The 14,980-nt window shown below is 38.2% G+C and overlaps 1 protein-coding gene across 3 annotated transcripts in view; it reads left to right on the forward strand.

Annotated features, from left to right (window-relative positions):
* Positions 1 to 14,893, forward strand: part of CRYZL1 (crystallin zeta like 1) — a 38,699-nt gene extending 23,806 nt beyond the window's left edge. For 2 of the 3 annotated variants that reach the window (XM_008701846.2, XM_008701845.2), the window contains 7 exons: positions 4,559 to 4,692; positions 5,735 to 5,846; positions 9,030 to 9,128; positions 10,270 to 10,391; positions 11,214 to 11,319; positions 13,683 to 13,728; positions 14,456 to 14,893. In XM_008701846.2, coding sequence (XP_008700068.1) covers positions 4,559 to 4,692; positions 5,735 to 5,846; positions 9,030 to 9,128; positions 10,270 to 10,391; positions 11,214 to 11,319; positions 13,683 to 13,728; positions 14,456 to 14,555 — 719 coding nt within the window. In that variant the 3' untranslated portion in view covers positions 14,556 to 14,893. Of the gene's footprint in view, positions 1 to 4,558; positions 4,693 to 5,734; positions 5,847 to 9,029; positions 9,129 to 10,269; positions 10,392 to 11,213; positions 11,320 to 13,678; positions 13,729 to 14,455 lie in introns of all 3 variants that reach the window. The other variant, XM_040621008.1, reaches the window with a different exon arrangement.
* The last annotated feature ends 87 nt before the right edge of the window (positions 14,894 to 14,980 follow it).

The following is a 14,980-nucleotide window of genomic DNA, read 5'->3' on the forward strand; positions in this document are numbered from 1 at the left end:
CGGGATCACGCCCTGAGCCGAAGGCAGACGCTTAACCGCTGTGCCACCCAGGCGCCCCTCCTTTTCCTTTTTTTAAATTTAAATTCAATTAACATATAATGTATTATTAGTTTCAGAGGAAGAGTTTAGTGATTCATCAGTCTTATATAATACCCAGTGCTCATTACATCACATGCCCTCCTTAATGTCCATCACCCAGTTACCCTATATCCCTTCCCTTCCCCTCCAGTGACCCTCAATTTGTTTCCTATGATAAAGAGTCTCTTATGGTTTGTCTCCCTCTTCAATTTCATCTTGTTTTATTTTTTCCTCCCTTCCCCTATGATCCTCTGTTTTCTTTCTTAAATTTCACATATCAGTGAGATCATATGATAATTGTCTTTCTCTTATTACTTATTTTGCTTAGCATAATACCCTCTAGTTCCATCCATGTTGTTGCAAATGGCAAGATTTCATTTTTTTGATGGCCGAGTAGTATTCCATTGTATATGTATACCACATCTTCTTTACCCATTCATCTGTCAATGGACACCTGGGCTCTTTCCATAGTTTGGTTACTGTGGACATTACCGCTATAATCATTGGGGTGCAGGTGCCCTTTTGGATCACTACATTTATATCTTTGGAGTATATACCTATAAAGAACTTATCAAACTTAACACCCAGAGAACAAAATCCAGTCAAGAAATGGGCAGATGGGGCGCCTGGGTAGCGCAGTCGTTGAGGCGTCTGCCTTCGGCTCAGGGCGTGATCCTGACGTGCCGGGATCGAGTCCCACATCGGCCTCCTCCGCTGTGAGCCTGCTTCTTCCTCTCCCACTCCCCCTGCTGTGTTCCCTCTCTCACTGGCTGTCTCTCTGTCACATAAATAAATAAAATCTTTAAAAAAAAAAAAGAAATGGGCAGAAGACATGAACAGAGATTTCTCCAAAGAAGACATACAAATGGCCAACAGACACATGAAAAAATGCTCAACATCACTCAGCATCAGGGAAATACAAATTACAACCACAATGAGATACCACCTCACACCCATCAGGATGGCTAAAATTAAGAAGTCAGGAAACGACAGATGTTGGTGAAGATGTGGAGAAAGGGGAACCCTCTTATACTGTTGGTAGGAATGGTACAGCCACTCTGGAAAACAGTATGGAGGTTCCTCAAAAAGTTGAAAAAGTTACTGTGACCACTTGCCTTTAGGCAAGACACTGGGCATGTTCCAACTACAAAGCTTCTAAGCCCTGTTGTAGCTCCAACATTTTGTAAAAGAGGAAATCATTTCAGTACGTTCCCTGAAGATTTGCAGAAGGAAATATTCAGTTTAGCCCAACTCTAGTTTAGTTTCTATTAATTCTTCAGTGATTTAAGATTTTATTTATTTATCAGAGAGAACAAGCAGGGTAAGCGGGAGGCAGAGGGAGAAGAAGGCTTCTTGCTGAACAGGGAGGCCGATGCAAGACTGGATCCCGGGGCTCTGGAATCATGAGCTGAACAAGGGCAGATGCTTAACTGACTTAACCATCCAGGTGTCCCTCGTTAATGATTTTTTAAATGGACGTTGAGCACTCATCACCTTCAGATAAGTCTCTTCTTTCACCAAACCAAACAGTGAGGTTCCAAACAACTTCCCCAAAAATGTCTTATTAATCCTGCCACAGAATATTAAAGATAAAGTTAAGAAGTTGAGTGAATCGGGGGCGCCTGGGTGGCTCAGTCGTTGGGCATCTGCCTTCGGCTCAGGGCGTGATCCCGGAGTTCTGGGATCGAGCCCCACGTCAGGCTCTTCTGCTGGGAAGCCTGCTTCTTCCTCTCCCACTCCCCCTGCTTGTGTTCCCTCTCTCGCTGGCTGTCTCTCTCTCTGTCAAATAAATAAATAAAATCTTTAAAAATAAATAAATAAATAATTAAATAAATAAAATAAAAACCAATTGCTTCTCATTAAAAAAAAAAAGAAGTTGAGTGAATCGTCAGGTTCTTTTGTGCCTTCAGTTCTTAAGCCATTTATGTCAAACATAAAAATAATTTTTTCGTTCAAAATTTCATACACATTTTCAGCATGATTTTTTTTGGGCCTAAGGAAGAAAGAATTAAAATTGTAATGCTTGGGTTTGGTGTGCTGTTATTATGATCCCTACCTGGCTCTTTTATTTATATTTCAAGTTTTTTATAACATAATAAACTCTGGTGGACCACCTAACACAAAAGCAGGGATCTCAACATTAAACCACATGTTACCATGCAATGTTAGAGCCTTTGCTGTCTAAGTGTAGTTTTATTACTGTTAGCTTTCTTTAAAGGACTACCTGTTCGCGTTGTGTGGGTTTTTTTTTTTTTTAAGACTTATTTATTTATTTTATAGGGGTGAGGGGCAGAGGGAAAGAAAAAATCCTGAAGCACACTGCTGAGCACAGAGCCCATTGGCGGGGCTCGATCCCACAACCCCAATATCACATCTGGAGCCAAAACCAAGAGTCAGACGCTTAACTGACTGTGCCACCCAGGCGCCCCTACATGTTTGATTTCTTAATGAAAATATAGGTAGTCCCAGTTCTTGTAACGGAACATGTTCCCCCCAAGATATAAGTAAACTGTAGGTGCCTTGAATGTGCACTGCTAGAGAAGTGCTTTACAGTCAGACATTCAAATTTATTAGCTATGTGAACCCAGACAAATTAATTACCCTGAGTCACATTTTATAATCAAGAAAATTGGGAAAATAGCTATCTTAAAGAGTTTGGTAAAGAATAAAGTACCATGTGTGAGTGACATCACCTGGTACTCTATTTTAATGACTCGCTTGTCTGAACATTTTCAACATACATGCATGTGTGCGCTCTCGCCCTCTAGATGGCACCAGTTAGTTGGTACATGCAATGCTGACTGTCCTGGACTACACCATCTCAACTTCAGAGGGAAAATATTTGAAAGAGCTGGTCAAGACTACAAAAGTGTAGTGAAGTTGATTTTAGGGAAATAGAGAAAGGATTGCTTTTACTGGGAAAAAATCACAGTGTACAAAATGAAAACCTAAAAATTAAATAATTAAATGTATTAAGGAATAGCTTAATGGTCAGATCAGATAGAGCTCTTTAAGCTATATTAGAAGTTTGCTTTTGTTTCAAGTGCAGTGGAAACCCATTGATGAACTGAGCCAACGTCAAGAGTCAGTTGACTGAGACACCCAGGCGCCCCGCCATTGGAACTTTAAACAGAGAATTGTTAGCATGTTATGTGTATTTTTAAAGATCATTCTGGGGGCGCCTGGGTGACTCAGTCAATTAAGCATCCGACTCTTGATCTCAGCTCACGTCTTCATCTCAGGGTCTTAAGTTTAAGCCCCGCATTGGGCTCCATGCTGGGCATGGTGCCTACTTTAAAAAAAAAAAAAAAAAAAAGATTCTGACACTTCTGTTTTCAAAAAACACCATTAGGGAGATTGAAAAGAGAAAATAATATTTTAATACATGAGCAATTCATCTAGAATATATTTTTAAATTCCTATAAATCAAAAAAAGACAACACAACAGAAAAATTGATAAAACACTTGAACAGTCTTTCACAAAAGGAATTCCAGGTGGCCAGCAAACACAGAAGGGTGCTCAACATTAGCAGTCGTGAGGGAAAAGCAAGTTAAAATCACAGTAAGAAACCATTACACACCCCAATGATTAGTAAGAATGTATAATCATGCTGGGGTTGACAAGGATATTCACAGTAACAGGAGCTCTGTTACACAGCTCTGGGAGAAGGAATTCACACAGCCACTTGGGGAATATGTAGTCAAGTCGAAGGTTGTACATCTGCGACCTGGGATTTCCATTTACAAGTACTGCCCTAGAGAAAACCCATTTGACAGCATAACACTGTCTTTTATATGCGAGCATTCTTATTACGGGCACAAACTGGAAACAACACACATCCTTGACTGGAGAGCGTATCACCAAATGAAAGTGTTCTCACATAGTGGAATGCCATAAAACACCAGAAAAGGCAAAACATCCACGTTTACAAAACAGGTGTGTCTTAAAAACAATGTTGAAGGAGAAAAAGCAAGGTAGAAAAGAGTGCATGTTGCATGATTCCATTTAGATAAAGTTGCAAAACAGGCAAAACTCAATTACATTGTTTGGGAATGCATGTGTGGGTCATAAACGATGAAGGTGAACAGGAACTGAAGTTAGCATGGTGGTGACCTTGGGTGGCAGAGAAGAGGCTGGGGGCGGGGGGCTGTGCGCGCACTCTCTTGACCAGGATGGGGATTACTTGAATATTTGCTTTGTATTTATCCACCCATCTGTACTACTGTTACATGTACTTTTCTGCATGTGTTTTATTTCACAGTATAATGTTTAAAAAATGCACACACACACCAGCACCTAGGCTGAGGGTGCATTATGTGTGGGCAAGAATGGAATTAAGGAAACCAAAATATAGGCAAAAGTAACAGGAGTAGTGGCTTGGACCAGGGCCACAGTGGGAGCGGAGGTGGCGAGAGAGATCCAGGAGGCAGGAGTAGTAGGACTTGCTAATTGGTTGCTCCCTCTTGTTCTTTGTGACAGTTCACAAACCAGAAAAGGTTACATGGACAGAAGCCGCTGGAACCATTCGGGATGGAGTACGAGCGTATACAGCTCTGCATTATCTTTCTCATGTCTCTCCTGGAAAATCCGTGCTGATCATGGATGGAGCAAGTGTAGGTGCTAATCGTTCTGCTAAGACATGGATCAGAATCCACTAGACTTGGAAATAGGCCATCCGTTTGCTAACATAAATCTTTGCCAATAGCTTATTCACTGCCATTTTGTTAAAACAGGCAGCTTTTATAATAGGAGATAAAAGTGAGACTTAAATGTGTCTAGTTTCTTACTACTTTGAATCTGCTAATACATTAAAAAAGCAGACAAGCCATATTTTTATGCCTGTTACACAAAGCCTGAAATAGCTCATGAAATCTTTGAGGCCGTGCCCCAAAACTCCCTACCAATTTTGTGTATCCCTCACATTTACATTTATGTTGATGAGGTGTTGCAGTTATAGACAGGTCACATAAGATAAAAAAATGTGCTACTGTCAACACATGACATGTGTCAGCAAAAAATAGTTCAAGACACTAAAAATACATAAAAATAGATAATAATCTAAACATGTTACAAAACTTGGGGTGAATTTTTGTAGTTTTATTTCCTGTGTGGCTGTTGATGAAAATGCTTTTATTGCCTGCTTTTCTTTGCAAACAGAGGCAGAACTGTCTTTGGCATTGGCTTCAACCTGATGTCCAGCATCAGGATAGTAGTGTTTCCCTGAACTTAGCCCTCAGGTCAGCAAAAGGATGGAGCTTTTGAGAGTGCTTTGATCTTTAAAGAGAGATAGCTGGACTCACACATGTACGTGAAATTGGCTTAGAACATGATGCTGACAAGGCCCTTAAAAGCCCATTTTTCCCTTTCTGAGGCCAAGTTTCTGAATGCAGCCCTCCATCTTGAAATTATGCGCAACAGTCAGACTGGGTGAGAGCACAGGTGGTACGTACACCTTTCTGCCACCACTTCTGATCAAGAAAGTCAGTCAAATGTCTCAACCTGGTCCATATATTTTTTCTTTTTCTATCAGATAATACTTAAAAATATAGGAAAGTAGCACTAAACTATGACACTTTATTAAATAGCCTATAAACCAAGTTAGATATGGCCTCTGCCTTATATCTGTAAACCCATTGTGTATTTTTTTCTACACAGGCACTTGGTATGATAGCTATTCAATTAGCACACCACAGAGGAGCCAAAGTGATTTCAACAGCAGGCAGCCTCGAAGACAAGCAATGCCTCGAAAGACTTAGGCCTTCTGTAGGTGGGTAATACTACTCAACAGACTTTACAACAGCAAATTGTGAAGAGAGATCACCTTAAAGACTGTCCTCATAAAACAAAGTACAAAATCCCAAATGAGAGTCACTGTTAAGATGCACTTAGTATCCATGCCAAGTCCAAGTTTACCTAAGTGATAGTCTTAATTGTTATTCTTTTTAAACCTGCATTTCTCAGTGTTTTTTTCTTTTTTTGCCCTGTTGTTATCAACTTACCCAAGTTTGAATTAGCTGAACTATGACACAGTTTAACAATACCTGATGCCTCTTTGGTTTTATTCAATAAATCAACATATGTTTGCATCACTCTGTAGGTTTCTCAACCTCTTTTACTCAGTGATATACCTCTAAAGTTGTCTATTTTCTGTGATATGCTAAGAAGGGAGATGATCCACTTAAACAGAAAACACAGGTCAGATATAGTTTATGATGAACAGGATATGGTGGAGACTGGGAAGACCTTGAAAAGATTGAACCTAAGGACCTGAATGTCAGACCTGAAACTATAAAACTCTTAGAAAAGAGCACAGGCTGTAATTTCCCCGACATTGGACACAGCAACTTTTTTCTAGGTGTCTCCTGAGGCAAGGGAAATAAAAGCAAAAATAAACTATTGAGACTACATCAAAATAAAAAGTTTCTGCAGAGCAAAGGAAACAAATCAACAAAACTATAAGACAACCTACTAAATGAGAGAAGATATTTGCAGATGATATCACTGATAAAGGGTTAATATCCAAAATACATAAAGAACTTCTACAACTCAACACTCAGAAAACTCTCCAATTAAAAATGGGCAGAAGACATGAACAGATACTTCTCCAAAGAAGACATACAGGTGGCCAACAGACACATGAAAAGATGCTCACCATCACTCATCATCAGGGAAACACAAATCAAAACTACAATGAGGTATCCTCTCACACCTGTCATATGGCTAAAATCAAAAACACAAGAAGCAAGAAGTGTTGGCAAGGATGTGGAGAGATAGGAACCCTCATGCACTGTTGGTGGGAATGCAAACTGGTGCAGCCAGTGTGGAAAACAGTATGGAGGTTCCTCAAAAAGTTAGAAATGGAACTACCCTCTGATTGAATAATTTATCCAAAAAATATGAGACAATAATTCAAAGCGATACATGCACCCCTTTGTTTATTGCAGCATTAATATTTATAATAGCCAAGTAATGGAAGGAGCCCAGATGTCTATCAACTGACGAATGGATAAAGAAGGTGTGGTACATATATACGTGGAATATTATTCAACCATAAAAAATGAAATCTTGCCATTTGCAACAACATGCTAGAGAGTATAAAGCTCAGCAAAATAAGCTAGTCAGAGAAAGAAATACCATATGATTTCACTCATGTGGAACTTAAGAAATGAAACAAATGCACAAAGAAAAGGAGAGAGAGAGAGAGACCAAGGAACAGACTCTTAACTGTAGAGAACAAATGGATGGTCACCAAAGGGGAGATGGGTGGGGGAATGGGGGATCTTGATGAGCCCTGAGTAATATATGGAACCTCTGAATCTCACTATATTGTACACCTGAAACTAATATAACACTATGTTAACTATACTGGAATTTTCTTTTTAATTAATAAAAAAAAAAATGCTCAACAAAAAGTGAAAAGATTGAACCTATCCAAACAACAACACAAATGGAAAGGAAAAAGAAAAGAAACTGAAAAAAGTGACCAAGAAGAGGAGAAAGAGGAATGGAGAAACTGACAAATGAAGAGACAAGAGGCTGAGCCAGAGTGTAAGTGAGGGCAAGCAGGAAGGAGAGGCAGGCTCGTTGAGTGTTAATATGAATGATCTGCCCTGAAGTCCTCAACAACCCTGTGTCAGCAAACCAGGGAGCAGCATCTGGAGGATTTAACCAGCTTGCCAAGGAACTATAACTAGATTGGAGTGGCATTTGAACCCAAGCCTGCCTTACATTAAAGCCCATGTTACTTCCATTGTTATCTTATGCCTCTGGCAGAGATAACCAAGACATGGAAGAAAGGTTAAGGCAGGGACTGGAGAAGGAGGAAAAAATGGAAGAGATGAGAAATGGAATGGAGAACTGGGAAAAAAGCATGAATAGTATTGTTGAAGGGAGAGGTTTCTTACTGGTTAACCCTGCCCTTCCGAAGTGCTTCAGTCCCCTTTCCCTTGTGTCCTCCCCACTTCCACCCTGCCCTCCACATCTTAGATCACTGTGGTTCTGCACTACCAATCTTAGCCTGGCTGAGAGGAATTCTCTTTTACAAGAAGGTGCTAAAAGCTATGAAAATGAATTATAAACGTGAGTCTTCATTTGCCAGTTCAGATGCTGAGATTTTTTTTTTTTTAATCTCATTGGCTGCTTCTATTGAGATAATACTCTAGAAATAGTATAGTTTTCACTAACTGCTCAAAGTAATGTTTTTCCCTTAACCTTCAGGATTTTTCTTCATTTTGGGGAGCAAGTGGGGAAGGGAGCAGGGGGATTTCTATGACTGAAAAAGGATAAAACAGCCTCTAATAGAGATAGAAGTACCATATCACACAAGTACATTTTTTTACATTTTAGCTCTAAACTATTAAATCTAAACATACTTAAGAAATTGCTTAATCAAGGTGCCTGGGTGGCTCAGCCACTAAGTGTCTGTCTTTGGCTCAGGTCATGATCCCAGGGTACTGGGATCGGACTCCCTGCTCAGCGGCAAGCCTGCTTCTCCCTCCACACTCCCCCTGCTTGTGTTCCCTCTCTTGCTGTCTCTCTCTCTCTGTCAAATAAATAAATATAATCTAAAAAAAAAAAGAAATTGCTTGATCTTTCAGTTTATGCCTTAGTATATATGTATCTCTGTGGTTTACAGATTCTCTGTTCTGACTATATATCTTTTAGCAATAGGGAACAGTCCTCTTTTTCAGTAGACCAGCCTTGGAACGCATCATCCACAAAATGTTCAATATTTTTATTTTATTGAATATACCAGTCCCTTCCTTTAAATTGATCCTTAATACTACAGAGTTAGAGAGAAAAAGTAAAATTTAGATCCAGTAATTGTTTGAACCACTCCATACGTTTCAGAGAACAGATATTTATTTGCTTTTCTTTTTCTTCTTCTCCGATTTGTTTGTGTTGATCACATAGAGAACAGTACAATTGCCTGACTTCCTGTCCTTTACAGCCCGAGTCATCGATGTTTCTAATGGGAAAGCCCACGTTGCTGAAAGCTGTTTAGAAGAAACAGGAGGCCTGGGAGTAGATATTGTCCTAGATGCTGGAGGTGGGTACTTTACTAGACCAGTAGTCTGGGTCATTTTTGTAGTGTGATGGATGCATTTCAAAAAATATATATATATACATACACATATATACCAGGTAATAATTATTACCGTATTTATTAAATTGATGTCATGTTTTGTTTTTAACCTTTCTATTTAAACTGGAGCTTCTTGAATCCCACAGTAAACACTGTCTGGAAGAGAGAGCATGCTTACCTTTAAAACACAGGCACCGGAGTTTAAATGATTGTGCACAAATGAACAAACATCATCATCTCAGTGGTTCCCAGATGATACACATTTGTTCAGCTCTCAGCCAAATGCTTAGTTCTACTGTGTCTGGCTGCCCTCTCTTGGGTGGCTGACTTCTGCAATCTGTGTTTGGAAAAAGCACAGAATTTTGTTCCATTTTTACCTTCCTTGACCTTTTGTTATTTAAGCAGTATCTATTTAACACCTAATCTGTACACACGTAGGTAGTGCCATTGCACGGAAAGCATAGGATTCACAAGCCTGCAAAGGGATTCTGTTCGTACTTCGTTACGATTTCTCTTCTGTGATGGGAATCATAGGAATACAGCTGTGACCATCTTAATGTGTTTCTTTTTAACCTGTATTTTCAGGACTTGAAATTAACTCAGAAAATCACTTCTTGGCCTGTTGGCTAAGATCAACTGTGAAAATTAACTCAGAAAAATCTTTCAGTGGAAGTGAATGTGTTCTTCATTAACTTTTCAAGTATACATTTCAATAGTTAGTGTATGACTTTCTTGAGTCTGTGAGTTCCTTAATCAGAAGTCAACGTTTCCCAAAGAATTAAGCTATCAATGTTAGGATTAAAACTATCAATCTTAGTTATGTGTTATGTTACCTTACCTGGTTTTCAAATGAAAATAAACTTTTGTCCTTTGTTATTTCACTTATAATTGAATCCAGAGTAAATTTTATGACCAGTTTTAATGCAAAAAGTATATTTTAAGGTATCTGAATACATTGTGTTATTTTTTTCTAAGAAAAATGCTTCCTCATTCCTATATTAAAAAGTAAAGAGGACTAGTTTGAAGAATAAATTTTTGCCAGATTACTATAAAATATATTTCTTGTCTCTCTCTCTCTCTTTTTTTTAAACTATTCCCTTGTAAGTGAGATTATATAGTAAAGATGATGAACCAGCTGTAAAATTACAACTACTACCACATAAACATGACATCATCACACTTCTTGGTGTTGGAGGCCATTGGGTAACAACAGAAGAAAACCTGCAGGTATTATCAGAAACAATAAACCATTACTATTACACCGAAAGGATATAATTAACAAAGAATAATGCCTAAGCCTTTTGAGGCAAGATGTGAAGAAATTGTAAATTCTGAATTATACCTTTTTCTAAAGAAATGTAGCTTTCTTTTTTACTTTAGATACATGTTGGCCAAAATGTAGAAAATAGTGCCTAATAGAGGAGTTATTCTACTTTTATTTAGTGGTTTGAAAGAAGTGACTTCTGAATTTTTTAGTAGTATTTCCAATAAGATTTTTTTTCTTAGTAACAAACATTGTTGACATATACTTAAGCAAAATATTTCTATACAAAATTATGACAATTTCCCATTCACATTGGAATTTATTACATTTCTCAACAGAATTCCAATTTTCTTATCATGGTTCATATGCAAATACCATAATCCTCATATATCAATCTTCACTAATTTTCTAACATCCTCATGAAGATAACTGGTGAGTAACAGCCAGAAATCTCACTCTCACACACACGCACACACTTGTGCACACAGACACGCACGCACACTCATGCACTCATGCACACACATACACACACGTGCGTGCACACAGGCTACCACTCCATCACCTCTACGTAAGGCCCTGCATCTGACCTTGCTGTTTCATCATTTTGGACAATGAATTAGAAAAGAAAACGTTACAGTTTACAATATTGTTATTAAAGTTTGTATACTGTTTATTCGTGATTTGGGTATTTAATTTGCATAGAAGTTTTTCTGGCTCAAGATACCAATCATCTGTCTGCTATTAAGCTCACAGTCATTGATCAGTCTTTGTGCATTCTATCCAAGTTGGATCCTCCAGATAGCCATTGCCTTTTCCTCAAGGGAGCAACGGTGGCTTTCCTTAATGATGAAGTTTGGAATTTATCAAATGTGCAACAGGGAAAATATCTTTATATCCTTTTTATCTAGTAACTTGAGTTTCCGGCTTGAAATTTACCATGTTCTCTCATTAAGTTCTTTAATTATGATAATTGATAATAATAATAGCTAACTTTCATTGAGCATGCCAAACAGTGTTCCAAGTGCTTTGTAGGTATTAATGTATTTAAACATTAAAACAGCCCTATGAGGTGTGAGTACTGTCATTATCTCTGTCTCACAGGTGAAGAAACTGAAGCATAGAAAAGTTAATACATGTCCCAGGATGCAGCTAAAAAGGGGTGGGACAGGAATTACCCAGGCAGTCATGCTCATTTGTGAATAGGGAGATAAACCACAGGATACATGTAAAATTTTGTTTCATTTTCAACTTGGCATTACAGAAATTACACATCCCCTTGAAAGGCTTAATCCTTACTCTAAACTGTGATGGTTGCTATTACGTAAGACATTGCAGAATGCTCATCTGCATTAAAGAGTTTGTGGGTTGTTGTAAAATTAACAGTGCTAGAAAATCTTCAACAAGTGAAGATGGGTTTGATTTTTTTTTTTAATGGAATTCATTCAGAGAAAAATCTGGCGAATGAAGGCAAATCATTCCAGTTTTGGTGAAAGTAACAAAATCTTGTCTTGAAAATGTGAAAGCAGTTCCAAAAGAGTGGTCCAAACCTCTTTAGAGCAGGGTCAAACTTACGAATAAAACTTTTTTTGCTAAGATAACTGTTTTGAAGGCAGTTGCCCCTGCTAAAAATTTTAGTATATTGGATAAAACATAAATTCATGTTATTCAATAGAGTATATCTGTGTGAAGAAAGAAACTTGCTAGCCTTAAGTTTGTCTCCACTGAATATCATACTTTGCTTTTGTTAAACGTGTGTAGTTTTATACACATGATACTTACAAAGGCCCACCTCCTCTAAAAGCAATGATCGAATTAATTCAGAGCTTTCAAATAGGAGTATTTCATTAGTATCCTGCATACATTGAGTTGTAAAAAGTACGTTTCAAAACCAGAACATCCCCTTCATGTAATGAATGTGTGAGTTGAAAGTATTTCTGAATAAATATTTTTCTTTAAATTTGGAAAACAGACTTAATCTTTAACTTTCTAGAAGAATTCTTTAGATTTAAATTTTAAGCAACTTAATTGCCCACTGACATTGTCATTATCAAGAATCTCATGGGACGTTAACAGCAGAGAACACCGTGTGTTAAGAGTAACACTTAGATAGGGGCGCCTGGGTGGCTCAGTTGTTAAACGTCTGCCTTCCGCTCAGGGTGTGATCCCGGCGTTATGGGATCGAGCCCCACATCAGGCTCCTCCGCTGGAAGCCTGCTTCTTCCTCTCCCATTCCCCCTGCTTGTGTTCCCTCTCTCGCTGGCTATCTCTCTCTCTCTGTCAAATAAATAAATAAAATCTTAAAAAAAAAAAAAAGTAACACTAGATAGTGTGTGTTGAATCTTACATGTCAGGAGCTAGGCTGGCTCCTTTGCCTACGTTACTTAATTCCCTCCACACACACACACACTCCTAGAGTTTCAGTTGGCATTTTCACTTAACAGAAGTAGAAAGTGGATTTGCAGTATGTAGAATATTCTTTAGGTCCTCTTTAAGAAAATCTTTAAAATGGCTTATGTATCTACTTTCTAATTTACATTTTCTAAAGTCCTGAATTCTCAAGTCCCAAATCAGACTCTAGTCCTCACTTGTGCTAAGCCCCCCTCAGTCAGTTCACATGTGAGCCAGTTGCTGCTTGTGATTTAACAGACCTCCTTCCAACTGTGTGATTATATGCCGTATGTCATTCTCTAGTACTTGCAATTACATAGACTCTCAGTCCTAAAACTGTCATTGTAATTAAATGACTCAATTTTTTTCTTAATTTTACACTTATTTTTTGATTCTCTTAGTGACAAACTACAGTTTGTTAACTTTTCTGCACACAAATTTTGAGCCAGTTAACAGCCAGTTTCGTGAATAAATGTGCACCTAACATAAGAGATACAAGTGCTAACATTGTTTTTAACTAAAAATATCATACATAGTGCTAGAAGGAAAACCTGACACCACTGCACTCCTACCTGCTTGGGATAACACTAGTCATTACTTAGTACGAGGCATGAGGCTTGCTGTTTCTGCCATTTGTCCTAACTTAGAAGTGTAGGCTCTGTTATGTTTCCACTCCTCTCACATCTGTTCCCCATTTCCCTGTTTTCGAGGTAAACGTCACAGCTTATAGAATTTCTATAACTTGAATTCTCAATTTCTGAGAGTGCTGGACTTATATAGGTGTCCCGCCTAACATCGGCTATTTATTGACTGGTTTTGTTCAATTCTCTCTGTTACATTGCCACCTTAACAATCTTTCCAGCTACGTATCTTAAAAGATGTGATGGAGAAGCTATCAACTGGAGTCTTTAGGTATGCTAAGTAACCAAATCATTGTTTATTTTTTCTATTCTCAAGGAGGTAAGGCAAGCATTTCCACTTGTTTCAGTTTTCGCAGCATACCTGTTGCCTCCGTATTTTGTTTGGAGAAATAGCTGCTCTTTAGTATTTGTCAAAGTTTATCTTGTGATACACCAGTAAGTATTCCCTAAGATAGAAGTGGCTCATGAGTTCTCCTTAACCCATTCCACACCACGCCACACCACCTTTGCTTTTCTCATCACCCTTCCCAAAGTGATGTGAAATAACCCGTAGCTTGAGAAGAGGGAAAAGTACAGTTTTGTTTTTTTAAGTTGGATCTGGGAGTGGATAGTCGTTTTTCCCCATCAAAACCTAACCGCTTTTAACAGTGGAAATACTAATGGACAAGTTTGTTTGGATTATTTAAAATAATAGGATTGAGGCACCTGGGTTCCTCAGTCGATTGGGCAGCTGACTTCAGCTCAGGTCATGATCTCCAGGTCCTGGGATAGAGCCCCAGGTTGGACTTCCTGCTCGGTGGGGAGTCTGCTTCTCTTTTTCCCTCTCTCTTTGCCCTTCCCCCTGCTCTTGTACTCTCTCTCTCTGTCTCTTAAATAAATAAATAAATAAAATCTTTAAAAAATAATAGAATTGAACTATAGCAATTGTCACTTACCATCCTATTGTTCTACTCATCTTTACCTTGTCCTAACTTTATAATAATTTCATTCTTCCTCAGGCCTCAGCTGGATGAACCCATTCCACTATATGAGGCGAAAGTTTCCATGGAAGTTGTTCAGAAAAATCAAGGAAGAAAAAAGCAAGTTGTTCAATTTTAATTTTGTTCTTTGTCAGACCGCAGTTGGATAAACCCCTTCCAGTACTTGAAGCCAGAGTTTCCTTGGGAATTTTTAAAAAAGTCAAGGAAGATAAAAGCAAATTGTTCAGTTTTCCTGCTATGAGTCAAGACGCTCACTTAAAGTTTTTAAGAAGTATTTGAAAAATTATTGTACAAAAGGTCAATTCCGTAATTAATATTTAAAGGGAATATTCTGAAAATCTTTTCTGCTTGTTTCTATACATTTGCCTCTGTTATAAAATTCTTCCCGTGAAGAAAATTGCTTTCAGGAAAAGTCACGCTGCTCTACTGATAAAGTTGTTAGTCTTTTGGTTTGCCGAAATACCGTTATTTCTTTTGTATCAACTCCATTCTCAATATCTTCCTTCCTTAACAAGCCTTTGCTATCATAATTTAATCATTTGA

The sequence above is a fragment of the Ursus maritimus genome, unplaced genomic scaffold (genome assembly GCF_017311325.1).
Source record: "Ursus maritimus isolate PB19 unplaced genomic scaffold, ASM1731132v1 scaffold_4, whole genome shotgun sequence".
Lineage (NCBI taxonomy): Eukaryota > Metazoa > Chordata > Mammalia > Carnivora > Ursidae > Ursus > Ursus maritimus.